Source organism: Ornithodoros turicata, chromosome 8 (genome assembly GCF_037126465.1).
Source record: "Ornithodoros turicata isolate Travis chromosome 8, ASM3712646v1, whole genome shotgun sequence".
Classification (NCBI taxonomy): domain Eukaryota; kingdom Metazoa; phylum Arthropoda; class Arachnida; order Ixodida; family Argasidae; genus Ornithodoros; species Ornithodoros turicata.
In genome coordinates, this window is record NC_088208.1 from 3,543,025 (window position 1) to 3,570,977 (window position 27,953).

Sequence of the window (27,953 nt, forward strand, 5' to 3'; positions counted from 1 at the left end):
CGACGTCTGCCCTTCTGAGGGCCGCGGTCTTCAAGGCCGCATTCCACCGGGTCGAAGACCCGGGCACGCCTGCTTGCCACTCAAGCGCGACGTCCTCCAAGTACTTCTTGGATCTCCTCAGAAGACTTACTCTCGATTTCTACAAGAAAGCTCTCCAGATCAAAATCCTGAAGGACACTCGAGGAACTTCCTGTTTTTCGAGTGGCATTCAAGTGCAGGTTAAGTTCTGTGCTGTATGGTTGCGCGATGGGTATCGAGCTCTCCTTAGATTTTTATTTTTGCTCCGACGGTACTTAATTTTGATTCGTTTAGCGAAAAGACGTGCGTTAATAAACGCCTTTGAGTTGTCTTAGGAGACCTTCACGCGCCACTTTTATTTGATGCTGATACATGGTGTTCGTTTGGCAAACCTCGGTGATTTCAGGAAATATAGTTCGCTGCGACGAGATTAAATTCTGCAGTGTTCAGTGGGGCTCACTCTCAAAACAGGACTTCATTATACGTAACGCGCTAAAGTCCAACGCGGAATGATATCGCGATCACTACCGATTTGAGGAGGGCGCCGGGCTTACGCCTTTTTGTGACAATTAATATTGGCAACGGCATACGTTCTTAAGCAGAACTTCACCGCACAACACGCTGCTGTCCAACCATCTTCATGAATGGCATCTTTTACTCCCTCTGATCTGTTGAGAAAGGGAGGCGTACGGCTTTTTGTGGCTTTGTGACGCAGGTGCGTTGATTGTCACAAAGAGGCGTATGTGCCGAGCCTGCCACAAACCATGAGTGATGAGTTATACCGGTGTCACTCAGTGAAACGGCCACCAATTTCACCACATAGCACGCTCCTAGCCAACCATTGGATTGGATTGGATTGAATATGAAAGAAAAATGTGTCAACATCGTTCTTTCCCGTGGTGTGCTCAAAATTGGGGGCGTACGCCATTTTAGTGACATTATGCCGTTCATAATTGCCTCAAAAAAGGCGTACGCCCCTCGTTTTCATGAAATCAAGGGAGAGGACGTTGTCATTCGGGATGATGGTTGACTGGAACGTGATATGCGGTGAAGCTCTCTTTAGAGTGTGTGGTATGTGGTGAAGTTCCGTTTGAAGTGCACCTTTAAAACAGAACTTCACCACAGAGCATGCTTCTCGCCAACCACGTGTTTGAGGAATGTCTAATCTCCATTCATGCGCCAAATGTTCGCGACACAAGTCAGTCATAATTACACGCTTCAACTAACCCAGTGGGCGAAAGAAAAAGTACGCGTTACACAAGGTGCAATGCATCGGTAGCACAAAGAAACCCCGACGGGCTCGGCAAATACCGAAGGTGGTCCACAGCGTTTCCGAATAGCTATGTTCCTTACGCATACACTTCGTCGGTCGCGCCATGATTCGCTATAAGAAAAAAAAAGAAAAAAGCTACCCGTAAAAGGGATGCATGTCAATAGTGAGAACCTCCCGCTATCAGGCGCGCGGACGATCCGCTGCGGCGCATCGCGCGCGCGTCGACCTTGGCGGTTGGTGAACCCCAAGCGCCATGGCCACGTGACCACCCCGAACCTATCGGAGTGCGCGTAGCGTACAGCGCTGAGTCACGCGGTGTCGGTGCGCCTCTTAAGCAGACGACATCAGAGCGGCCGCTCGCATTCGTTTACCGGCGTTTGGATGTGGAGTGCTACCGTCGAGAATGATGTCCCTAGGTCTTCAGCTTTTGTGCGGGCTTTGTGCCCTGGGGATGACGTTGGCAGAAACAGAAATTGGACAAGGGGACGCTCTGGTGAGTCCACTCTTTCGGGGTCGTTGCTTTATTTTTATCGTTTCATTCAGTTTTGCAAACAAAACCGTTCGGGATGCACGCGGGTTCAGTGGGACAGTTGTGTTGATTGGGGCCACCCTCTTCAAAGTGACAATAGGAAACGGAAAATTGGAATGTCAGGTGGCTGTGACGTCCAACTTTGACAACTGTCAGTGGACGAAGTTTCACTCGTGCACATATTCGCAACGTTACGTGTTGATATGCTATAACTGTTTGAAGCCACCATAAAAGTTGAATGAGGATGGCAGTTGCGAGACTTGTGTTGTATTTGTCTTTCCTACAATATAGATACAACGTATGATAAAAGTTGCACGATGTGTTTCCCAGGAAGGTAGTATGTTTGCAGCTATAATTTTTTATTATATCAATAACTGACAGCGGAAGAAATCTGACTGAGAATTCGGAGTGAACCCGAGGTTGTATAACAAAATTTCTTGCTCAACTAATCACCCGTCATTGCTACCCTGTTATGGGTTGAAGGGTACACGTAGGTTATGTCGGCGATCAAGTATCTCGCAAACTGACGAAAAGGAAGTATATATTTATTAAAGTATCGTTGCGTTGCCTAACAATGTCAGCTCGATGTAATACGTTTTATCTTTCCCAATCACTGCACGTTTTTAGCGTTCTCCACTTCACTCACACCTGCAGCACCATGATGACACGGAAAAGACATTTCAGTTCGTTGTATATGTGCACGCGTATTACGAAATCTTTATAACGACATCGACCTTCCTGATTCTAAGGTGGCAGCATATCCGGACGAAATGAAATGCGTTATTATTTGGCGCCAGCGTTATGAAACAAAACATATGTGTGCATTTCAGTATGTCAGTACATCACTGTGCAGCAAACGATCAGAGAGGTCACTTCGTGTCGCCATCAAATTGATGGCATTATTTGCTTTCCTTTCAAGGTAACCAAACGTACGGGCTTCTGCGATCGCGTCCTGTACAAACACGGGATTTCCTTATGGACCGGTATCTAGGTGTGTGTTGGAACGGAACCCGCGGTGCGAAGGAAAGACGAAGCTCCGGTTCCGTTTTTCCAGGTTTCACGCAGAATTTTCGCTACGGCAATGTTAAATTCCAGTTTCTCCGGAATCGGCTCATTTCGATTTTTATTTAAACAAAATAAATAGCTAACAGTTCGCGATTTGTCCTCGGCATCAGTTCGTCTATTGAGATAATGAGAGTTGTCGTCTGCGTATACTTTTTTTTTTTTTATGTGTCCTTCGCTATTAGCTTTCAGAATGCCGTTCGAGTGAGTCTGAAACTCAAACTTCTCCACTGACTTGTAGGTGCATGTAGATGCGAGAATGAGAGACCCGTGCGTTCTTTTTTACATGTACATTCTTAGAAATGAACTGCACCGCATAGCACGCTCCTAGCCAACCATGATCTCGAATGATATCGTTATCTGCCCTGATTTGTAGAAAACGGGAGGCGTACGCCTTTTTTGTGACAATTATGAACAGCACGAGTGTCACAAAAAAGGCGTACGCCTCCCGTTTACAACAATTCGGGGCCGATAACGATATCATTCGAGATGATGGTTGACTATAGGAGCTTGCTATGCTAAGTAAAGTTGTCATGAAAACGAAAGCACACCTCTACTGCATGTGTATTAATGGCCTTCATATATGGTTTTCTCTTCATTTTGGGTTCTTGCCTCGTTGAACGAGTCGTTACTTTTTACCTTTGTATAGCTAACTCCTTAACTGCATCACCAAATGTCTATTGGCATCAAAGTGCAGAATAATTTATCTGCCTGTAATTCACAATGTCGACTAATGATACCTATAGTGCCCAGTCAATGAATTACCGAATCCTACGTACGAAAATAAAAAAAGAAGAAAGAAAAAAAGCATACGATCAACAATACGGTACTGTTGACTAGAGGATAGAAGCAGAACAAATTTCGCTATGCGCCGACAAAACACACTATGAAAACGTTGCTGTTCTCTGCTATGGCATAGCGAATCAGTGTGGTCATCAAGTATAGGGAACCTACCTAGGAAGGTAGGTATGGTCGACTATGGGCACACACACGGCGTACATGCACTATGTGCGCACGTCCGCTGTTATTGTATTTGTAGAAAAAAATCACCTTGACGAAAATGTGTATAGTACGAAAGTTTTTTCGCTTTTCGGCATACAGCCTTTCTGAAGAACGTTGTGACATCCGCAGTTGTCTAACAGCTAGAGGTACAGCAGTTGATGAGCGATTGATGTCAGACGTCGACACTAATTTTGATTAACTGCGTTTCGTGAATTGTAGCTTCCCTGGAGGAAGACGTATATAAAACAACATTACATGTTGGTTATATACAAAAATATTGCTGCTCTCGCCCTAAAAGCGAAGAGAGCGGGTGCTCACCGTGATTTTAGCCTCGCACACTTCGAAACGTTACGCTTTATTCGCGGATACAACCGCACTCGCGCGACCCTCTATGTGTGTGTATTGTCGGAACTACTTCGGGAAGTAGTCTCCTTGACAACCCATCTAGATTTCCTAGAACAACACCGCGAAGCATACTGCCCCGACGACTGTTTGATACACCGCGCATCATCCGCACTCGATTTCAAGAAAAAAAAAACAAATCTTTGTATTGTTAACTCTATGAGAGTCAATCTTCCCGGGAATTATGAAGAAGAGAACTAGACGGTGTGTATTGTCATCAGTCAGGCGAACTGCATATCCCAGGCAGCACAATGTACTGAAAGTCGAGTGCAATAGGGGTGGACGGTATGCGTCTTATCAATGTTCCTTAGTTTCGCCGGTCTGTCCAAGGCCTTCCACCAACCCGTCCAGCCCCATTGCACTAGACTTTCAGCACATTGTGCTGCTTGGGTACGGAGCTAGTCCCCTTTGCACTGCACGTAACTATCCCACAGGCTACATTACAACAACAACATGTCTTCGTATTGTCAATGTGTATTGTATTGTATAGTATTAAGTCGGGAGACTAGTTCAATTTCTCCTCTTTCTTCATTACAAACAAACATATGTATTGCATTGTTGATGAATGAGTCACAGAATTAGTTAGCCCACCTTCCTTACCGTTTTAGCCTACCGTTCCCTATATCCTTAATTTATTGTATTGCCAGACAAGTGTAAGCTTTTAATTTAATTTATTTAAGCTTAATAAATTTATTGATTGGCATCGGCAGCAACGAGCTGTGTATTGGCATCGAGGCATTGGCAACGAGCTGCATCCACGAGTGTTTACACCAGACATCACGACACAGTCGAAGCGCCGGCTGGTTCAAACATTTTTATCGTGACACAATATCCCCAGTGTGCATTCATAACCGTGTCTGCGTAACGGAGGCGGCAACTTTATTGATTTATTTACTTTCTTCTTTTTCTTTCCTTTTTTTTTTTCGAGCAACGGACGGCACTCGTTGTCCTTGGATGGTTCGAGGAAAAAGTGTGGTCGGCCGGAAAACGGACTGTCCGCTCGACCGGGCTTCCCAAGCGAAGGCCTGCGCCGAGGCCGACCAGCCTCTGCCCGCCCCCTTCCGTATATGCCGGAGAGAACCTCGGTGTTGCTTCAAAAGGGTGGCTATACGATAAACGGGGCCCACGGGGAGTATACGGTGCAACACACACTTTGTGGGGGGGTCGGGTTCAGCGCAGGCCCCCTGAACGGGGACTAAACAGATAGCCGTCAACGAGGACAGGCACAACATGGGGAGGGCGGACTTATTTTCCTTTAGCAAAATAAAGAAAGAAACCAAAACATCGACCACGTGTGGGAGAAGTTTTTATGTCACAAAGGGCACATCCTTAATCAATCACGAAGCATAGAAGGAAGTCAGAAAAGGGGAAAATCTCCGTTGAAGGGAGACTGAAGGAAAAACCTCAAATCGGGGATTTTCGAACATAGAGTGTTTTTAGAAGAACCGTCTCTGTTCGAAATAACCCAACCCAGCTCAGGCTTCAATCTGGAAGGAGGTCAGTTCTTCTATGAATGCTCCGTACTTTTCTCTTCTCATCACGCTATTCTTCATGGACGGTAGCCAGACAAAAAAATTATGACTATCATACGGGGCGCTTCACCGCTGGGGAGGTCGATATTAAAACGTATTCGGACGATGCAAAAAAAGAAACCTATGGGCGCTTCTGTTGATTACACAACCGCCCCACGCTACAATTTCTACGATAATAATGATGCCCCCATTAACCTCCCCTCCCGAGTGACATGTCTTGAAGTGTCGTTTAAGAAAAGCCTTGCCAAAAAGCTAGAGTACTGCTCCGTTGTATGGAATTGTATTGGAAATGTTTTGACATCGACCAGAAAATGTACAACGCCGATTTCTTAGAGTTTACTGCGATAGATATCTCGGGAGGCGCTATTTTGATGAATATAACAGAATACTTAGCCGTTGCAATTTAGACACGTTGGTTGCGAGGCGCAAAAGTGGAGACATTATATTTTTATGCAAATGCGTTCATGGCATTTTCGATAGCCAGTGCTTGATTGAATCAATTGGTTTTCCAATGAGAATGTTCCGTCAGTGTCGTGTTCTTAATATTCCAAGATCTAGCTCACTGAGTCCCCTGGCCTCCGTGCAGCGTGTTTATAATAATGAAATTTGTGACATTGACGTTTTTGATTCTGCAGTGCTTAAATAATCATTTTCCGCTGTTTTGTACGAACCATTGTACCATATTAGAAGGCCATCGCGCTGTTTATGCACAAGCTAATAAAACTATTAAAGAAAGAACACCTCTATGCAGTAACCTATTCGGCGAGACATGAGAACGCAACTCATATTCTGACTTTAGAGCACGGAACGCCAGGGATGTCCCCCTTCTGTATTATAATAGATTGCGACTTCCTCCAAGTCGCAACCTTCGATCAACTCCCATTTGATACGCTCTGAGGGTCCGACTAATATTGCCATTCGTATACATGGATGGTGACCTGCCATCCAGAACACGGCGGTGCCGTGAAAAAGTGAGATTATTGCTGAGTATTGTCCATTTTGGACCCTATATAGACGTGTAATCTGTCATAAAATACTTCACTGTCTCAAACGTATTTTCTTCCAACCTGCCTTTCTGCCTCGTAACGTACCTATTATTTTCGTAATGTGGGGCTCTAGTGGAGATCTAGTGAAGTCACGTGAACTGACTTTTTTGTCTCCCGATCACTCCCACAATTAAATAAATCTATTATTACGCTATATTATACATCTCACGGCGTTCTATAAGGATGGCGTCTTTTAATGACTTAAATATTTAGAGATTTTATACAAAAAAAATGGAGCGTTACAGTGTCGCTGACGCCGTCTGTCGTACACTCTTAAAAATGAACTTCACCGCATAGCACGCTCCTAGCCAACCATTATCTCGAATGATATCGTTATCTGCCCTGATTTGTTGAAAACGGGGGGCGTACGCCATTTCTGTGACACTTATGCTGTTCATAATTGTCACAGAAAAGGCGTACGCCCCCTGTTTTCAACAAATCAGGGCAGATAACGATATCATTCGAGATCATGGTTGGCTAGGAGCGTGCTATGCGGTGAAGTTCATTTTTAAGAGTGTAGCTCGTCTAATACCCATTAATCGCGCCGCCTCTATTATTTATTGATTGATTTTATGATTGTATGGTTTTAACGAACGCGGCGACGATGTCGTTATAAATGCGAGAACCCAGGCACAGGGAATTATGATTTCCCCCTTTCCACGCCTACCAGATTCAAACAGAACTGCGTCGGGTTATAATAATAATTGAGAGTACACGCTTAGAAATGAACTTCACCGCATAGCACACTCCAAGCCAACCATCATCTTGAATGATGTCGTTATCTGCCCTGATTTGCTGAAAACGGAAGGGCTTGCGCCTTTTTTGTGACAATTATGGACAGCATAAGTGTCACAAAAAGGGCGTACGCCCCCCATTTTCAACAAATCAGGGCAGAGAACGACATCATTCGAGATGATGGTTGGCTTGGAGCGTGCTATGCGGTGAAGTTCATTCCTGAGTGTACACTCTAAAAACAGAACTTCACCGCATAGCACGCTGTGCTCCAACCACTGTGTACGTCTTTTTGTGGTAATTTTCATATATCCCACTTGCCACAAAAAAGCCTTCGCCCACATCTTTCTTCGAATCAGAAGCGATAAACATATCATTCGCGGGAATGGTTGGCGCTCAGCGTGCTATGCGGTGAAGTTCTGTTTTTAGGGTGTACATGCTGCACGTGCGGCGGGGTAGGACTGCGAACGCCCTCGTGTAAATTAATTGCCGTTTGCACGTATTGCATCCGAGCTGTACAATATACCCGTTTTGCGTCATCAACTTCCCCGAGCTTATACCCGTTTTCGTTGCGCGGATCGCCTTTTGCCATCATTTTTCGACCCTTCTATTCTGAATGACTTGACCACGTGTAATTAACTGGGTATTCACTGGGCACGTCAGTCGGCCTCAGACGGTCACGTGTAGACTGAATGCTAGAAAGAAAAAGAAAAGGCAGACCGCACAGTTTGCATGCTAACTAGACTTTCGCACGCTGTAAAATTGTCCTCGAAGGAAAACAGATCTGAATTTCCCCCGTTTTATCAAACGCGGGTTTTCCGGGCACCTTTTCTTTCTTTGTTTTTTTTTCTTGACTTCGTTCGTCTATTTTGGTGCGGAGGACGAGGAGTGCTTAAAGTAATTACATCTACGTCATACACGCATCTAAAATAGAAGGCTGCTAATGGGCCTGTATAGTACATAAAGGCTAATTTTAGTCTCCAGTGAATGTCTCTATCACTCCAGCGTATCTCGGTATCCTAGAGCCATTATTTCTATGCTTCTGTTTCCGTTTGTTTTCCTTGGATGTCAGAGGTAAATCCCCGCCGGAAAGGTTATTCTTTTTTACGCGCTTTTTTTTCCTTCTTCTTCTTCTTTCTTTTATAAGTTACATTACATTTCGTCGTATTCACTGCGATACCTAGAAGGCAAAATCTTGGACAAGAAGTGATAATGAAGGTCTGGCTGTATTTTCTTCGCACTCTTACTGGTTATCCGGCGGCCAGTCACTTAAAAAGAAAAAAAAAATTCTTTCTTGGGGAAAACCGGTCAAACATTCGTGGCCTCTGGCTATATGGGACCATAAAGAGATTTGTAAGTTTTTGCGCTATTTTGAAAAAAGAGAAAGGAAAAACAGAGAAAGAGGGGGCTCTTAAAGGGCAGTCTTGTTTTCGTTAAATCCAAGAACGAGTTCTTGCAACAATATCCATCATTTCTTTAAAACGTCATTAGTGAGCGGTAGGTTGTGTAACAGCTACCGTCGCAGGTAGTTGTAATTGGTTTTCAAATATATATCCATTATTGCATTATAGGAAAACGTCTCGTCGTACGTCACTTTGTAAATTTCTATTTGAAACTGTAATCATATAAAATTGATGCATGGAGGAAAGACGAAAAGCACATATGAAGAAAGCAGATGTGAGCACATTAAAAAAAAGGAAAAAAAAGAGGACGCCTCCGGATATGAATTTCAGCCAACCTCATTGAGTGGAGGTCTCTCAGTGGAAGAGTAAGCGATCCACACTGTTATAGCCATACTGTGCTGGAATGTGGGTACGCTACGATTGCTTAACGGATATAATTTGCGATAATGTCTGCAAAGTCATTTCACAAAAACTGGTTTCTTTCTTTTCGGAGTAAGGGCAGGCACACATTTGGTTAGATGTTGTACTTATCAAATCCGTGTCACTGATGTAATATCACGCTATACGTGCTTTTGGCTCAGTGCGTACTACATGTTATTGTATTTGGTTAGTACTGCATGTTGTGTACTGCACTCTCCCCTACGTAATTCCACTGATCTGGAGAAGTATAGGGTATGACTGATAAATAAATAAATAAATAAAGGCTAGTGGTGTCCGAAAAAAATGTTGGCAGGGAGTCTAGGCCTTCCTTGTCAAGTACACTTGTGCTGCTTTTTTGCACAGTCCCCCTAGCATCGCGCTTTGGTGCAAGAATAAAGTGAAACTGAAATCGATTGAGACAGACTCTGGTGAATCACAAAGTGAGCAATACACGCGGAGACAGAATTTTTCTTAGGTGGATGTCCTGACTGCTTTGGACAGTAGGCTGCATGCACTATACCTAAGGTCATGTGAGCTCTATGTGACGACAGATACTTAGAGTGGGACATCAGGACATCCGGACTCCTTCAGAGCATACCTTGATAAACTTCAATAAACTTCAACAGCACCTTACGCCAAGATATAATCTGTGAACGTCTGTGCATGTAATGTGTGAACGGGGTTCATGATGTGAAGAAGGCAGCGTAATTCCTTGAGTCTGAAGAGCGGGACAGCCTGGGCACAAGACGACGACACGGAACATGACAACAGTCCATCTGGTCCTCTTCGTCACCGCCTGTCTCCTCAGACTCAAGGAACTGTGCTGCTTTCTTCAGTTACTCGCCAGCTCGACCGCTTATACTGTTCCTGTGTTCGATACATAACGCGTTCTATGCTTACAGAGTGTTTCTCTCGTTTCCAGAATTATCTGCAGAAGTTCGGCTACGTCAAAATGACCCGTAACCGCACGGGGGCGTTGCTCTCCAGTCAGGCCCTGTCCGCTGCTATCAAGGACTTCCAGCGATTTGCGGGACTTCCCGCCACAGGTAGGCATCGAAGGAGAATGCTTTAGTTTAAGTTTGTCGTTCCCGTGAACAGCCATAAAGACTCACAGTTGGGTATCTCTTCGCGCGGTAACGTTAGCGTCAATGAAAAATATAGTGGGCAATACGAACATTTTCTTTCGTGCAATCACCGTCTTACAAGCGGCATGGCCGAACGAACTCGTTGGTGGAAGCCAAGGTCGTGCTGATGACTGAGAGATGACGGGTTCGAATCCTAACGCCGGCTGTGCTGTCTGAGGTTTTCCCTAGGTTTTCGGGCAGACTTTCCGGACGAACGTCGGCACAGTTCCTCTTGACGTTGGTCCACACTCTAAACACAGATCTTCACCACATGGCACGCTCCTAGCCAACCATATCACTCCGAATGACGACGTTCTCTCCCTTGATTGGATGTAAACGTGGGGCGTACGCTATTTTTTGTGGTATTATGCAATTTATAATTGACAAAAAAGTGGCGTACGCCCCCCATTTTCAGCAAACCAGGGGAAAGAACGATTTCACTCGAGATGATGGTTGGCTGGGGCGAGCGTGCTATGCGGTGAAGCTATGTTTTTAGAGTGCAGAACGCACACTATCCCCCTCCTATCCCCTATACTCCTTTCTGCTGTCCTCTCTCCATCTGTCCACGTTTGTATGCAGCTCATAGCCACAGTTGCTTCGCGGGTCTAACACGAAATTTAAAGAAAAAACCGTTTCCATGTCCATGTATAAATTCATCGCTTTTCTTTTTCCCCTTTGGGGTTTTGTATTAGAGAAAGCATGAAGACTCTGGCCTAATGCAGTCGTAACAGCCCACTGAATTGCCTTCAGTCCGCAAGAGAAAACTTACTGCGGAGAAGTGACACCGGAAACGTGTTTGGCGGCCGCACCTTCGACACTGAACTCACGAACAACCTTCCTCAGCGATGACAAAACGCGATACCCGCTGGACGATATCACGAATTAACGCTATATCCGAGAATCGGAGTCATTTATCTCCATCAGACCCTGAATTCTTTCATGACCTTATGCTCTCTCTAGAAACACAAATAAAAACGAAAAACGCTGAAGATACCCTTTTAACCTTTTTTTATATTAGAAGGGTATCTTCAGTGTTTTTCGTTTCTATTTGTGTGACAAACCGCAAGGATATTGACTCGACCGCATCACCGCTCTATTGCTCTCTCAAAAAAAAAAAGAAAATAATAATAATAAGAAAGAGAGAATTGTTTTGTTGTGCAGACGGGTGCTTGTATCATGATTCGCCAAATCTGAATCGGTAACCTATAGCGGTTCGTTAAAGCTTTGCGCGGTTTACATTGGAGTCAAATAAGTAGGAAGCTACTTCCACCATGTTTTTACAACTGAACTCTTCACCGCATCTCCGAGTCAACCATCGTTTCGAATGATATACATTTTCCAACTAGATGAGAATGGGGGGCGCACGCCTTTTTATAACAGTTATTGCATGTCCAAATTGTCACAAAAAGGCGTCCGCCCCCTCTCTCTTCGAACGAGAAGCGATAACCCTATCATTCGTGGCAATGGTTGGCGCACAGCGTGCCACGCGGTGAAGTTCCGTTTTTAGAATGTAAGATGCAGACGTTGCGCAAATCCCTGTTGCGCTGTACTTAAGTGATGACTCTCCGTATTTCAGGTCAACTGGACAACGTGACAGCGACGACCATGAGACTTCCCCGGTGTGGTGTCCGCGACCGCTCCGACGAAATAGGTCCCGAATCTCGACGTCGTCGTCGGAGATACGCTCTGCAGGGATCCAAGTGGGCCAATCATGAACTCACTTATCGTATCAGCAAATATCCGAGGAGGATCAAGGACCGCGACGCTGTTGACAAGGAGATCGCCAGAGCCTTCAAGGTGAGGGTCTTTTTTTCTTCTTCTTACACAAGTTATCCTTGGTCTCACGCTTTACCACCTGCTCTGGCGTGATCGGCTCCGATACACGGTGGCTGCAAGCACGTACCCAGCCTTTAATGCACGGCTCCGCGCGTTCTAAAAGCACAACTCATAATCTCGGAACACGTTTCAATATAGCAAAGCAATTCCGAATGAGATGGTCCCCTCTCCTAGCGCGTAGATAATGTGAGGCCTGCGCCCTTTTGTGACATTTTGTATTACGTGATTGGACAGAAAGGGGGGAATACGTTTATTACATAAAAAAAGGAGGGAAAGGTTAGCTACTACGGCGACTTGCTATTCCAAGGATAGAAAGAAAAAAAGACAAACAAAAAGAAAAACAAACTGAATTGTAGCCCACAATAGTAGTCACAAACGTTGTAGTGACAACAGTTATGTTTCACGTCCTTCGGACAGCAACACCGGAGCACTCCGCAAGTCGCACTATGTTTTTCGCGAGAACTGCTCCATGGCGTGGCACACACGTTCACGCGCACCACGCATGGTCTAAAAGCACCTGATGCATACCCGATGCACGAGCTGAATCACTGCGTAGTGCCCAGGCAAGAAAGAGTCCGGTATAATTCTGGCCGTAGCTTCGTAACGGAATCCAAGTTTTGAATTATGGCAACGAGTGCGAAATTAAGATGGCGGGTAACGTAACTGAAGTGAACTTGTGGTGGCATTTTAGCGCCCCTTTAAGATATAACGAGGGCGCGTAATTTATGACTCGTCGGAGATGCATCTTGGCTTTTCAACCCATGATCCACTCTTCAACTAAACGCATAATGATGCGATATCGTTGGTGTCCTTTGACTGTTGAAAATGGGAGACCTTTTTTGTAACACTCCACATTTACGCAAAATGTTAAAGAAATGACGTTTTCAGCAAATCAGGAAGCGGTCGCCTAGACAAAGAGGCCGATTGGCCCAGCCTCTATTCCGCAAGGAGCTGCGCGAAATAAAGTTACTCTCACGGAGCTTAGTCCCTCGTAAACTCCTTCGATGGTTACGCAGCGCATATTTCCCAAACAACGACGCATACGCTGCTGGGAACCGCCCCGGAAGCGATTCTATCATCTGCCAGTGAGTTGCATCACTCGCTTGGACGCAACCAGAGTTGAATGAGGCGAAACGACCCGAAAACGGCGCACTTTACCGTGTATTCACAGGAGCGACATTCCCCCAGAAGTGGAAGATGCGAAAAGCGTCATAGTTTTCTGCTGTCACGTGAGCGCGAGCGCTCAACGCCGTGTCTTCACGTACACTGCTAACCATGGAGAATATCCTGCTACACAGCCACAACATGTTCCGTAGCAGACGACAGGAAAAGACGCTGACGGCGTCGTCTGCTAAGTGTCGTCTGCTAAATGCGCAGTACGGCACTCCCGATATTCCGCACCGTGTGAATGCTCAACATAACTCGGGACGGAACTTAGATATCTATAGATATCTAGAGTTAATCCTAAAGTAAACCCTGTAGAGTAAATACCCTATGCCGATTTTGTCTATTTCCTATGCACAAAGTTGACATTGACACCATAGATAATCTATAGGTATATCGGAACTCTGTGAGCAGTGTTCTCGCTTTTTCTTCCACTAGAATATTCCGTGAGGATGTCGCTCGTGTGAATACACGGTTAAAGGAGCATGGAAGTGACATTTAATATGACTCGAAATGAACTAGAAATGAATGCACTCAAAATAAACTTCACCGCATAGCACGCTCCTGGCCAACCGCAATCCCGAATGACATTCATGACACACTAAAAACAGAACTTCATCGCATAGCACGCTGTGCGCCAACCATTGCCACGAATGATAGGGCTATCGTTTTTGATTCGAAGAAAGGGGTGAGTGTACGCCTTTTTGTGGGATATATGAAAATTGCCACGAAAAGGCGTACGCCCTCCCTCTCCCTCCAAATCAGAAGTGATAACCCTATCATTCTTCGCAATGGCTGGTGCACAGCGTGCTTTGCGGTGAAGTTCTGTTTTTAGATTCTGGAGACGGGAGGCGTACGCCATTTATGTGACAATTATGAATTGCATAAGTGACACAAAAAAGGCGTACGCCTCCCGTTTTCAGCAGATCAGTGGAGAGAACGATGTGATTTGGGAAGATGGTTGGCTAAGAGCGTGCTATGCGGTGAAGTTCATTTTTCGTCAAAGCAAGAAACCTCATTCTCTTCCTGCTGAAGACAGGCCTTGCTGATCGACCCATCTAATACTGTACTCTCCCCGATGAACTCGTGCACCTCACCGCATCCCCATCATTCAACCTCCTCTATCCTCCATCCGTCCGTCCTTACTTTGTGTTTTGTTTTGCTATGCGTTTTCCTTTTCTTTTTTTGGCTATAGTCGTGACGACGTCCACTTCTGTGTGGCCAACAACGGCGAGCCTATCCTGCCATCACCCCCCCCCCCCTCATTTTTCGGTTTCGGTTTTTGTCACAACCACCATCCACCACCACCTCCACCACCATCATTTTTAAGAGTGTATGCTACCCTCTTAAAGCAGACCTTCACAACATAGCACGATGGAGGTCAGCCATTGTACAGAATGATACCTGTATCGCAAGCGAGGGCCGTATGCGCTTTTTTTTTTTTTTTTTTGCAGAATTTACGTAACTGCAGAAGTGTTACAAAAAGGTGTACACCTCCCGTTTTTAACCAATCAGGGGGCAGAACAACGTCATTCATGATGGTGGAATTGGCTAAGAGCGTGCTATGTCGCGAAGTTGTCTTTTAAGGGTGTCAGAACGTAACTTGACTGCATCACGCGCTGAACGCGATTCCGCGCACATAATCACGCCCCTTCCGACGAGAGAACGGGGCGTCTATATCCCTATAAGTGCAAAGCCACCACAAGAGTGTGAACTCTTGCAGCTCTTCTGGGGGATCATCATCGTCGCTTCGTGATAGAAGCACTCGTATATGTTTCCTTTCACGGATACGGGATGGGATTCTTGTCTTTGACCTACTTTCAGTGGCGACACTTCTGTGGAACTCCCGATCATAATTAGTACTTTTACTCTAAAATCGGAACTTGACACGCCATTGCGCCCAATGAGGCAGTTGCGGCATCTGATATTAGCTGAAAGTGGGCGTACTCCTTTATGTAGCGTAATTGTATAGTAATGATCCAAAATACCGCAAAACGATTGCGTCGTTCACTTTCAACAAGTCAGGGATAAGAACGATATCACGTTCGGTTCTGAGCGGATCGTGTCGCGATTGATTGATTGATTTGAAACGTGTCGTGAGATTGTGCACCAATGTAGTCATTCAGTACTAAATCATCAGAGACACAGGTCTCATGCGCAGCCTCTGAACTCAAGTCTTAATGTGCCCCATCCTCACCTCTCACCCTCATGCACATTACTCTCACCTTTTTTTTAAATCTTATTTGTCTTTAACCTATCTCATCCTTCTTTCACTTTTTCTTGTTTATCCTTCATTTCCTAACTATTTTCTTTTCTTTTCATCTTATTTTTATTCAATTTATTAATAGCGAGCCGCCACACCGCTTGGCTGACCTTTCCTCTTTTTTTTTCCTCTTCTGTTCTAATAAATATACCCCCCCCCCTAAAAATCTGCCACCGTCCTGGAGAGACTCTCAACAAAAATAATTGCCTCGGAAATGGCGAAATCAAATAAACAAAATGAATCGACTTTCTGCGAACAGTGCCTCGACAGAACTTTTGCACCTGTGGGGGACAAACCGCCGTTCGATGCACCGGGGGGGGGGGGATATGTTTATTATAAAAAAAAGGGGGATAAGGTTAGCCAGTGAATGTAAAAATTGCTCTATGGCTATCTTAGTCGAGCTTTACGTGGCGCCCAGTCGCCGCTTTTCTATTTTCTATTTTAAAGTATTCAACAACGCAGCGTTCGTCGAAGATAAGACCCAGTGAAGTCATACAAACCCGGAATAATGTACCAACGAGTTGCTCATCGTTGCTTCAAAGCTGTTAATAGCGTGTTTGACGTCACTGTTCGTCACGCCAAATGAGACGCTCTCAAGGTTAAAACAAATTGCGTCATCGGCGACGGGACACTAGTAATTTCCCTCACGTGCGGAGGGTTGGAAGAGCACTGACGACCAGTTTCTGTGCGTTAGAAAATATATAGTAGCTGCAGAGCATGTGGATCTTTGCGAATAAAAAAAACAAACGAAAAAACAAAGTCAGTCACTGTCTGCAATGACGTTATGCGTTTTATACGAACTCTCGATCTCTATTGGGCCCTCAGGATCACAGAAGGAAAACCGTGTATACAATATGCGTAACGAAAGTGTGACCGACTCTGTCTTCTGAGTTGGCATCCATGAGCTCGAGTCGAATACTTCCTACTAAATGCAATCGGGAAGTAGAGGACGTCTTGTAGAGCACGCGTCGTCCTCAGACGTCCGTGAAGTATAGAAGCAATTTAACTTCTACACGGAAGTATCGTTTTTGCGCCATCTCTTGATCAGACCGTGCCTCTGATGGAGGTCCTTGGTGAGCCTTCGCTAGAGTCGTGCCATATCGTGGTGCACATAATCGCACTTGACCCGCCAGAGCAGTTCGAGTCGGAAGATATCCACGCTGTCCGGATTCCCCGGCGACTGGAATATTTCCATGTTTTATTACTCGTGCTGCGCGGATATTCTGGAAGGACCATCCGACTCAGATGGGCGAATACTAGCGAGTTTCAAGTCGGAAGGTGTTAACGTTGACGGTTTCCAAACCTTGATGGACCAATGGCTTGATGCCGAGTTTGCGAGTCATAGCGTTAGCGCTCCTAGGTAACTCCTAGGTTAGCACTCTTATAGTACGATTCTCTACACTATCGAAACAGAATTTTACTGCGTAACACGCTCTGTGCCAGACATTGCGCCCAATGATGCCGTTATTGCTTCAGATTTGAGGAGAGAGCGGGGTGCACGCCTTTTTGTGACAGTTAACGTGTATCCAAATCGTCACAAAAAGGCGTACGCTCGCCATTTCAGCAGAGAGAACGACACCATTTTGAATGGCGGTTGCCTCTGAGCGTGTCGTTCTGTTTTTTAGAGTCTACTACCTAGACGACCTTTTAAGACACGATAAAAGATAAAGGCTAAGACCCCGGAATATCTAGACGACATTCGTCACACACGTCAAAGCATGCCTTCGCATTCGTTTCCGATTATAATAGCACGTGTATACGGACGGAGTAAATGACTGCACGATGTCTGTCCACAGACCTGGTCGGATGTGACGCCCATGACCTTCACTCACAAGAAGACTCCAGGACGTGTGAACATTGACATTCAATTCGTCCGAGGGGAGCACGGTGACGGCGATCCTTTCACTGGACCAGGAGAGACGCTCGCCCACGCTTTCTTCCCTCGCTACGGTGGAGATGCACACTTTGACGACGAAGAGAAGTGGACCATCGGGGAGTACTCAGGTGAGCTCTCTAGCTGGTAGCTCTGTAGACGAGATTTTGTACCCGCCGGGTCCCACCCACATCCGTAGGCTTTCGCTTCCTCTGTGGGACTGTCGTGAACACTTTCCTTCTCTCTCCCTACCTTCTTACTAATTTCTTTATCTCTGTGTTTCTAATTTCTAACTTCTTTAATTTCTGACCCTCTCTACTTCCCTCTCTCTTTTACTCACCTTTCTCCCCTTCCCCTTTCACAAAGGAGTGAAACTTGCCACCTTGTCTGGGCAGGCAGACCTCACTCCTCTTCCTTATAACATACCACCACCACCACCACCACCTGGTAGCTACATACAGGTTCACACGGGGACTGCCGCCGTCATGTAGGTGTTCACCTTCGTCCCATTCACCGTTCATTTTGTGTTCCTGCGTTGAGCAAAGCATTAAAAGGCAAGTGAGGTATCGACGTAGAGGGTATCACATCCTTGAGCATAAGGAAGTGGATGGGACAGGGCTTACTCATGTTCGCGTGATTGTGTTTTGTGTCTCTGTCCCTACAAGCTCCTCATGCTCAAGGAAATGATACCATCCACGTTCCTACGTTTTCGTAGCGTGCGAAGGTTATTGCGTTAATATCCCCGTAATTTTCATACTTTCGACATTCACAGTCTATTGATCCGCATACTGCAGCGAACGAAAACCAAAACTACTCTTCAGCAAACCTACATCACGGCGGCAGCCTCGCCCTTGTCGAGACTAGTGCCCCTCAACGGAGGGGACTGCAGTTATCAAGCCCTATAGTGTAGAAGTAGTTCTGAATAATGACCAAACTCGGATGGAGGCACGTTTGGAATATCGCGGTTCTGGGCAGGATTTTGATCTCGACGAGTGTTCAGACACCCATATCTACTGGATTTATGGAATTTGGGGGGGGGGGTTGGTGTGAGATCCCTCGGGGTACTGCAGGGAAGATTCCTACGGGGAGCGTTTCGCCGTGCATGCCCGCTGGAGATAATGTGCTGGGAATCTGAAGCTTCGTCAGGGCATCGGGTACTTCCACAACGCCCCCGCGGATCGAGTTAGATTCTCTCATCGCTAACAATTTATCGCGACACTTTCGTTTAGCGAAGTTACGATGGCGAAATTCGGGAAAATTAGGTCGTGGCGGAAACTTACTGCCCTTTACAGTAACCAGCATCCCTCGGAGTTGGCGGGTAACGCGCATGTTTGCACCGGGCCCTTCGGTGCCAACGAACCCCACCAACCGCCCACAAGAACAATGCTTATGAAAAGGACTAGTCATACGAGCTAAATGCCATTGAACCGCCCAGCCAGTTCTGCTGCCCCTTGTCCTTGACTGCTCTTCTTATAGAGAGGGTTAAATACCTTACGTGACAGCACAGCGGGCGGCAAGTGGAATGGCATTTCACGGAATACGTCCGTAACACTTATTGAAATGCTGACATTGCTCTCGCCACATCTATCAGCCGACGCGGTAAGCATTGACGCGGTGGGAGGGCCGTAATCCTTTCAGACACATCAAAGCTTCTTGTCTCCGAGAGTTCTAACGAAGGAAAATCGTTTTGTCTGTCGCTCTCAGCGTTTCAATGTCGTACCTTTGGAGAGTTGGGAAAATCAGTGTTGCTCCTGCTATCGTCTCGCGGGAACACGAGTTAATAATAGATTGTTCTGCTGGCTAAATATAGGCGACAAAAGACTCGTACGCGTGAGAGAGAAATGCAGAATACTGTCGTTGTCGGCATTGGATGGATGCGTGTCTTTGCAGTGCGTGTCGCATGTGTGTAGAACGGTGATAATTCCCCAGTGTTTGAGGACAATAATTATAACTGTAATTCCAGCGCGAAAGCGTGTGACGTCATTTGGAAGAGTCAGGTGAAATATCTGGCGTCTTAACATCTACACTCGAAGGCATCTTTTTAAATTTTGTATTCGTTTACAAAAACGTGCTTCTCTGAGGAAAGGCAACCTCGTCGTTCGAGTGGAGAAACTCACTTGGCGCCTGATTCCCGCATGCTGGAGTTTACGAATTTCCTCAAACATTCTTCCGTCTCATACCCGTAAAAAAATAGCTGCATCTTTATGCATTCTACCAAACGCGTTTAGCGGTAAATGTCGAACCTTTTTCCAGGGTATTAAATTTTTCCTGGAACATTCACGGAGGCACTGTAGACGAGCATTTAGGCGGAGCCACCGTGTTTTCACACCGGCGACATCCTCACGGAAGATTCTAGTGGGAAAAAAATCGGAAACACTGCTCCTGTACGGAGCCGAAGTTCCGTCCCGTGTTATGTTGAGCATTCACACGGTGCAGGAATACCGTAAGTGGCGTGCTACACAATTAGCAGACGACACTTAGCAGATGACACCGTCAGCGTCTTTTCCTGTCGTCTGCTACGAAATATCTTGTGGCTGTGTCTTAGGCTATGTTTCTATTTCACTGATTATCCTTTACTCCAAATGCACACAGGAGAAAATCGGTGATATCATCATGTAGACACTTGTGACACACGCTGCCGACTGTTGAACCCTTGCAGAATTCCCCAGGCTGCGCCTTTCTCTTTCCTTGTTGCCCTGTGCTCATTGTTAAAGGCGGGTTGAAGAAAACCTGGATGTTCCCAATCTTCACGAGGCTCAATGAGCATTCGACAAAAGTAATGAGTAATGCCACCCTGCATTACTCAGTGAAATGTAATGCATTACCGTTACTCATTACTTGCTGGCGAAATGTAATTCATTACCATTACTCATTACTCAAATATAATGCATTACCGGTAATGCATTACTTTGTAATGCATTACTCCCCACCTCTGCAACACAGAGCAGAAACGTAGCCTTTTTGCTCGTGGAAATTATAGTCGCGTTCTCTGGGACGTCGAGGACCTGTTATGCGTGCGCGTTACTTGTATGCGCTACGCCCGAAGTATTTCGTCCATCGTCTTGCGCTCCATAAACAATTCTTGCGACTATACGATGCTATGCACGCTTCAGGGATACCCGTCTGAGTCTATTAGCTTCCCACGTTTTGTAGAAGAGCGGCTCCCACACTCTTAACCCACGTACACTGACCTCAGATTTCGTAGGAACCTCCGAAGACCGACCACCTACGCGGGATCCAATTTTTTTATGGCTTACTTCTGACAGGTCATCTATTGCTTTTGTAGTCATACCTGAATGGAAACTGCAGGTGAATCATGGGTGACTCGCACGATGAATGCTTTAGGTCTGGCAATGAGGTGTCCCATAACATATTACACGTACAGATACGTAAGAAACACGTTGCATAAATGTCACCTTGGGTTTTCTGTCGCGCTGCTGTCGTTATTAGAAAGAGGGGCAGATCCAGGCTTTTTCTGACTTGCAGTCTAGGACAGCGTGCTCCATACGTTGCCTAAGATCAATAGACCTCTCCCTGTTTGTAAACAAATGACGTCATAGTGTTCGACGGCGCCACCAATTTGGTAGAGTTGAACTACGCTCGAAGCTAGTGGCGGACAAGGTCGCGCCCAAAAGCCACGGTCTTGGAGGTATTACGATGGTCCCTGAAAGGGACGCGACATTGGGTCCTACTTTTCTTTCAATAAGAGGCAGCGAACAAGTGCCGATTTGTGGAACCCAGTTCTCCTCTTTCGGTTTTTTTCGGTTTCTGTCTGCCTGTCAACGTCATGATGACGTTTCTCGGGTAGAGGTCTATTGAAGCACTCGGTGACTACAGGAATTGATGTGCGAGGAGAGGTGTGTCGGGAAGTGTCCAGACGAGCCTTCGAGTATATATTATGCTTAGTGCCGATCCGTCATTACGAGTGACACCGTTGTTTCTCCTCACTTTTCGGAAATGGGAGGCGTCTTTGGACACTTTGCACTCTGCATGAATTGACAAAAAAAGTATGCCTTCAACGAGCCAGGAGACGGAAGGATACCATTGCATACGGTTGCCTCCGGGCGGTGTTTTCTTGCGCAGTTATGTTTTAACAGTGTGTATAAGCACGTCTCCACGTCTAGAAACGTAGACGTAATGTCCAAAGTAGGCCTATATTTTGGATGCGCCAGGTGCCGCGAACGCGGAGCCATTATGATTAAAGCATTGCACCTCCACTTTGATCGCCCCCGTTGTGCGCGCTCAAAAAAATGCTGTACTTTTTCCCTCTCAGGAGTGAACCTGTTTCAAGTGGCAGCTCACGAATTCGGTCACTCACTTGGCCTCTCCCATTCCGACGTGCGCCGCTCACTTATGGCTCCATTCTACCGAGGGTTCGAACCAGGGTTTCAACTTGACAGGGACGACATCGATGCTATACAAGCCCTTTATGGTAAGTATAAAGGGAAATATTTCTGTTCGGGCCACATTGGCAGCGCATTTCTTTTGATGCACTTTTTTTTGTGATATCGGGGCCCGCTCATCGTGTATCATTCATTGCGTATGTAACAGAAGGACAGAGCGGGCTACCAGAAGACTTATTTTGTGGTGTGGGCTTTTTTTGCATGTACTCTAAACACTGGAGATGCTCGATAATGAATAGATCGATACTATCCTCGTTGATAATGCATGGCACAATCCTTTCCTAAGATGTCATGGTATCGTACGGATGGTGCTCTCCAACTGGTACACCTCCGGAAAAGATAACTTCAACGCATACTGCTCATGGCCAACACACGCGTATTTTTTGTAACATCCTAGAAGTGTTAAACGCAGCAGGGGACAAAACAATGGACAGAGTGACTAAAAACACCGCATAACACTACTGCGTTACAACTGAAAGAACTTTAATGCTGACACACACATAAATACCAGTGTTTATCTATTGACGTCACCAGCATTTCTGTCCCTACCTACCATTGCTTAAAGGTACTGTGAAGCAGTAGACAAGCCTGATATGCCGGTGATGTGACTAGAGACTTTGTTGCTTCTAAATACCATATGCGGAACCATACGACCGACAACGCGCTATAAATATTTTTAATTTGCCACGAAAAATGCCGCGTAGTGGAGCGGTGCGACGCCTGGTGTGAAACAACCCACTGTACAGCGGGCAACACTGAAAATTGGTATTACACACTATTACATCGGAACTTCGTTATTTTAGTAACCATATTATTAGATTCCCCGTTTACCTACGCATTCTGAAACCCTGTTATCAGTGTTTTTTGTGAGGTAACCCAGCGCTGGACGCTGGCGATGGAGGCATCTGCCTACTTCTCTGCTGCGCCTGCGCGCTCCCTCTGTTCGCTGGCTCTTTCGAACTTTCGAGCGAACAAACTCTTTCTGTGAACCTCTGTGAACAAACCAGTCCCGACGCTGTCTGGCTTCTTGAACGTCTGACACATTTTTTTCAACGGTTCAGCATTTCATTTCAGTTCGCTTATCCCTTTATCCTCAGATGTGGATCGTTGTATGGATTGCAGGGGCGGATTTTATGGTGGATTGTGATGAATTGTTATGTCGGGCCCAGTGTTATACGCATGCAGTGTGGTTGCCGCCGTATGTGGCAGGAGTACGGATTCATTTCGAATACCTGGTACAGTGTTGCATGTAACCTTTAATTGTAATTTTCTAATTAATTGCACAGTCGATTGGAATGAAACTTGCGCAGTTTTTGTCCTGGTGGCTTGGACTATCGAATAGCCACACTAAATGACATTTGATCAGTGCTGCTTTACAGTACCATTAAGAACATTAGAGGGTTGTAGTGCATCGTACGCTATTACCTTTGCGTACGTAAGGGATAGCGTGTTGGTTCTGCGCAACGCGCGCACATCTGTTCTTTTATTTCTTTTTTTTTTTTTGCGCTTGTGCAGAACCATCGACGCTCTCCCTTACGTACGCTGAGGTGATAGCGTACGATGCCCTTCTAAAACTCTCTATTATTTCTTCTTTCTTCAAATCTGGCGCTGACACATTTATCTTCCCCGCTTATCTTTATCAGGTAGACCCTATAAATTTCTCTTTGTATTCAAATTAAAAGTGGCTTTTATCGTTATCTGGTGGAACAAAAGTGCACATCTACAAGATTTGCAATGCACTAGGAGGTGACCTGCTGGTGTAGAGCACGTAAAGGCAGCTTTTCGCGTAAGCAGAGAGTTACAAAAATGTCACGAAAATTATCGCACACATCGACTTTACGTAATGGTAAGAACGGGGTTTGCACTTCCCTCTCCTCATGTCAGTAGTGGTTGGCATTGAGGCTGTTTCATGATTAAGTCACGTTTTTAGAGTGTACCGGTGGTTCTACAGGGTGTGGAAAGGTGCGGCCTATGTTTAACACCACAAACTTCGAGCTTCACTAGAATCGATTATGAAAAAGTTCCTATCGGTGTCTGAGGCATCATTATTGTGCACACCACAGCGCGATTGTAGCGCCTTCGCTGAATGCGTCCGCTTAATTGCCGAGCTTATTAATGCTTGCATTGTCCAATTAAATGTGTACCCCGTTAACTGTGACGTGTACCTTATCATAGGCCCTGCACAAAGAACAACCAAAGGTCCGACACGCGGCACCAGCCGTCGTCCCTCCCTACCTGGACCCGACCTGTGCCAAGACTCGAGCATAGACGCCGCAACGCGTACCGAGGACGGCAGCTCGTACGTCTTCAAGGGAGATTACTATTGGAAGATCGAGAACGACGGCGTAGCTGAAGGCTATCCAAGGATGATAAGAGACGACTGGGAAGGTCTTCCTGGAGACATCGACGCTGCACTCACGTGGTCCGACGGAAAGACGTTCTTCTTTAAGGTGCGTTACCTTGACATCTGTTTCATATTGCAACTTTCAGTTTGAGTTCCCGCAAAATGAGGTGCAGTAAGGCCGATGTGTTCGCGCCCTTACTAAACCTAGCAACATACGAAAAACGCTTTGACCTACGGCATATGTTGATGGTCATGTACTCAAAGAAAACGTTTCGTCTGCTATTACAGGGATCTCAGTACTGGCGTTTCCGCAACCGCAAGATGATGCCCAACTACCCTCAGCCAATCAATGTGGGCTTCCAGGGTGTTCCGAACAACATCGACGCCGTCCTCGTATGGAGCGGAAACGGAAAGACGTATTTCTTCAAGGGCCGCCAGTACTGGCGTTACGACAGCCGCAGCGAGATCCCAGTCTCTGACCGCTATCCTCAGCCTATCAGCAACTGGAACGGAGTCCCAGACTACCTGGATGCTGCCTTCCAGTGGCAGAATGGGTACTCATACTTCTTCAAAGGGAAGAACTACTATCGCTTCAACGACAAGGAATTCGGGGTAAGAGGACGTTTGTGTACATGTAGGATATTTAGGATAGGATAGATATATAGGATAGATAACTACAACAATTTCCTGTTTGAGTACCGCAAGGCCCGATCCAACCCCGCGATGTCCCTCTTTCCGGCTAGGCTAATAACTTTGTGCCCTAGACCATCCAGGCCCGTACATCTCTCGAAATCTTCCCGGCATGCACACATACTCATTTGGTTGGAAGTGTGTCTGGGCTGCTCGTGCCTCGCTCGACTCTGCGTATAAAGAAGAACTGACCAATGTGCCAAACCGTGCCTCGACCCGCAGGGAAGCTTAATGCCAGATCGTCCAGTGTATGTCATGACATAACGTGTTACATTGTCAACGATGCGACTTACAACACATGCTCGTGGTGTGTTCATTACCGAGAAGGGCGCGAGACCCTGAAGGGTTGTGCATAAAAAAACTTACCATTGTCCGACCATGATGTGACCTTTTGCCTGGGCACCAAGGTCAGCACCATGGTGTTCCCCGCTTTAAAAACGTTTCCACGACGTCTGCCTCGCGAACGAACTGTAAACGATTAATGTAATCTTATCATAACGATCTGACCAATCCGCAATAGAGCAAAGGTCAGTCTTGACCGCGGACAACAGTGTCACGCCATCATAAGTTCTGCATTCCTTGTGTGCGTCGTTATAATAATACAGCAAAATATGTCCTATAGTTGCATGGAACTATCACTTTTCCTGACATATGCAACCGTCTTTTCAGGTGGACGATGGCAACCCCGCTTACCCACGACCAACGGCGGTGTGGTGGTTCGACTGTAAGTCAATGTCAAACTCCGACGAAGTAGCTGCTGCACATCGCCACCCAGAGAGTGCTACAGCCCATCTCCTGGACCGCACACCAGCGCCCCCGCGTCCAGCACCATCCGTGCCCATCTCTTCTGCCGGACTACTAGACGACAGCATAGAAGCCGGAGAGTCGGTCGTGGTCTCTAAACGAGTGCCAGCGCCAACAGACTCCGACGTAGCACTCAAGAGTGCCGCGACATCTTTGAACTGGGCATTGCATGTCATCGTGCTGCCTCTCCTTCTACAAGTAGCAGCCACGAGACCGTGAAAAATTATGGCTCCATGAGAAATGGAGGTGAACTTTTGATTGCTGTTCTAAGCAGGCCTTGGGACTGTGGTTTCGCACTCTGTGATTCTGAAACCATCCAACTACGATGATCAAACGTGTGCCTTTTGGAGAGCGAGACAGAGTATGCTGCTGAGTGGACTGCCTGCTGGAGAACTCTACTGGGCGGCGCTTCGTCGCTGTGTCGTTGCGCGTTGAGTGAATGTGGATGCTACCACTAACCAGCCACGGTGTAAGGTTACGTACGGTTTATGACCGCTTGGGTTAGCATCCGTCTCTGTGATAGAGCACTAGCACAGTTAGTGTAGTGCCGGCGCTACACTGCTTTTACGCCATCTTCCTCGTTGGCGATATGTTTGCAGTCTACATGGTAGCTCACCATGGGTTTCCTTACTGGTATCGATACAAGTAGGCGATATTTATTGACGCAGAGCGAACTGAAAGTGAATTAAGGCTACTATACATAAGAGAGAAAGAGACACAGAGGACTTGACCTTCGAGGCACGTACATGTACCCTTGCACCGTGGCTGTAGGAGCAATATTTTCAAGGACCTATGAAAGTGAGGAAAGATAAGAAGAGATTGACTGTTGGTTCGCAGACTCGGCTGGCTGTCATATTTTTATTCTACCACTCATATTTCACTCGATCTTCTGAAGACTGAATGGTAGCCCACGTGTGTTGTGATTGCTATGCACTTGTAATTATGAGAGTGAAACCTATTAACTGTAGTTGGCTAGCCCCCCCATTAGCCCAAAACGATGTTGCCTTCATGGGGGTGTGGCTCGTAATTTCTTTCTTTAGGCGATTTTCTTTCATTAAGGATTGAATGCTTTCATCACATGGATCAACATGGGTCACACAGGTTTATTGTTGAGAGACTGCTTGCTTTTCCCTTCGTTATTTTGGAACATATTGAACCGCAAGAACAAGGTAATAATATTCCAGGAAGCATGACCAGTGATCATTGGCTACAAGACAGAAAGGACTCGCATCATCTCTGTGTGAAGCAAATCCTTGACTCATTACCGCCAAAGGGGCGTATACTCAACTGCATGTTGTTTCATCATCTCGTTTGTGTCTAGTCTTTTACATTTATGCTGCTGCTGTGTGACACTCTCAAAGAGAGTGCTGCCTACCGCCAAAAGATTGTCACTTCCTAACGTTCATGTGTGTGATTGAATTGTGATTGAAATGATGATAAACAAGTTTGTTTCCTTACACTGTAGTTGTCTCAGTTATCAATGCGCAGCTCGTGCACTGCCAAAAAGGCTGGAATGATGTCAGGATCACAATCAGAGCTAACCCCTCAATCACAGCTAAGATGAGGCTGTCACATTGTTTGTTATATTATGCTCAAAGTCACCAATGCGAATGATTTTTAATGTTCCAATTTTACAGTGTTTTGGGTTTTCGGAGTTGATTTCTCGGGATATTTGTGGAGGGTTTCTCGGAGTTTATTTTTTTATGAATTCGGAGTTTTTCGTCGTTTATATCTACAGCCTGCCGGCGACAAAGCCGCGCCACTACTACCTCGCGCCACGGCACAAACCAGTGAGTTCTCTCGGCAACGCCCTGGAGTGATGCCACGGGCTGAGAAGCTACCTAACACGTACGGCCCTGTGGGGCATACCGTCATCGCCGATCGGGACTCCTGTAGAGGAACAACATCACTTCTATTATTTGGTGACCCGGACGTCACACACCACAGTCCGGCAGACAACTCAGCCTTCACCATCCCAAATTTTGCATCGACCACACACAACCACCCCAGGAAGTCATCACTGAAGGTACGGT

The 27,953-nt window shown here is 46.1% G+C and overlaps 1 protein-coding gene across 1 annotated transcript; it reads left to right on the forward strand.

Annotated features, from left to right (window-relative positions):
- Positions 1–1,633: 1,633 nt before the first annotated feature.
- LOC135366392 (stromelysin-3-like) lies at positions 1,634–27,377 on the forward strand. Its single transcript, XM_064599076.1, has 8 exons — positions 1,634–1,784; positions 10,342–10,465; positions 12,120–12,340; positions 17,603–17,810; positions 21,953–22,111; positions 24,258–24,532; positions 24,715–25,038; positions 25,786–27,377. Exons 1-8 carry the CDS (start codon positions 1,695–1,697, stop codon positions 26,137–26,139), a joined length of 1,755 nt encoding a protein of 584 aa, XP_064455146.1. The 5' UTR covers positions 1,634–1,694; the 3' UTR covers positions 26,140–27,377.
- Positions 27,378–27,953: the final 576 nt, after the last annotated feature.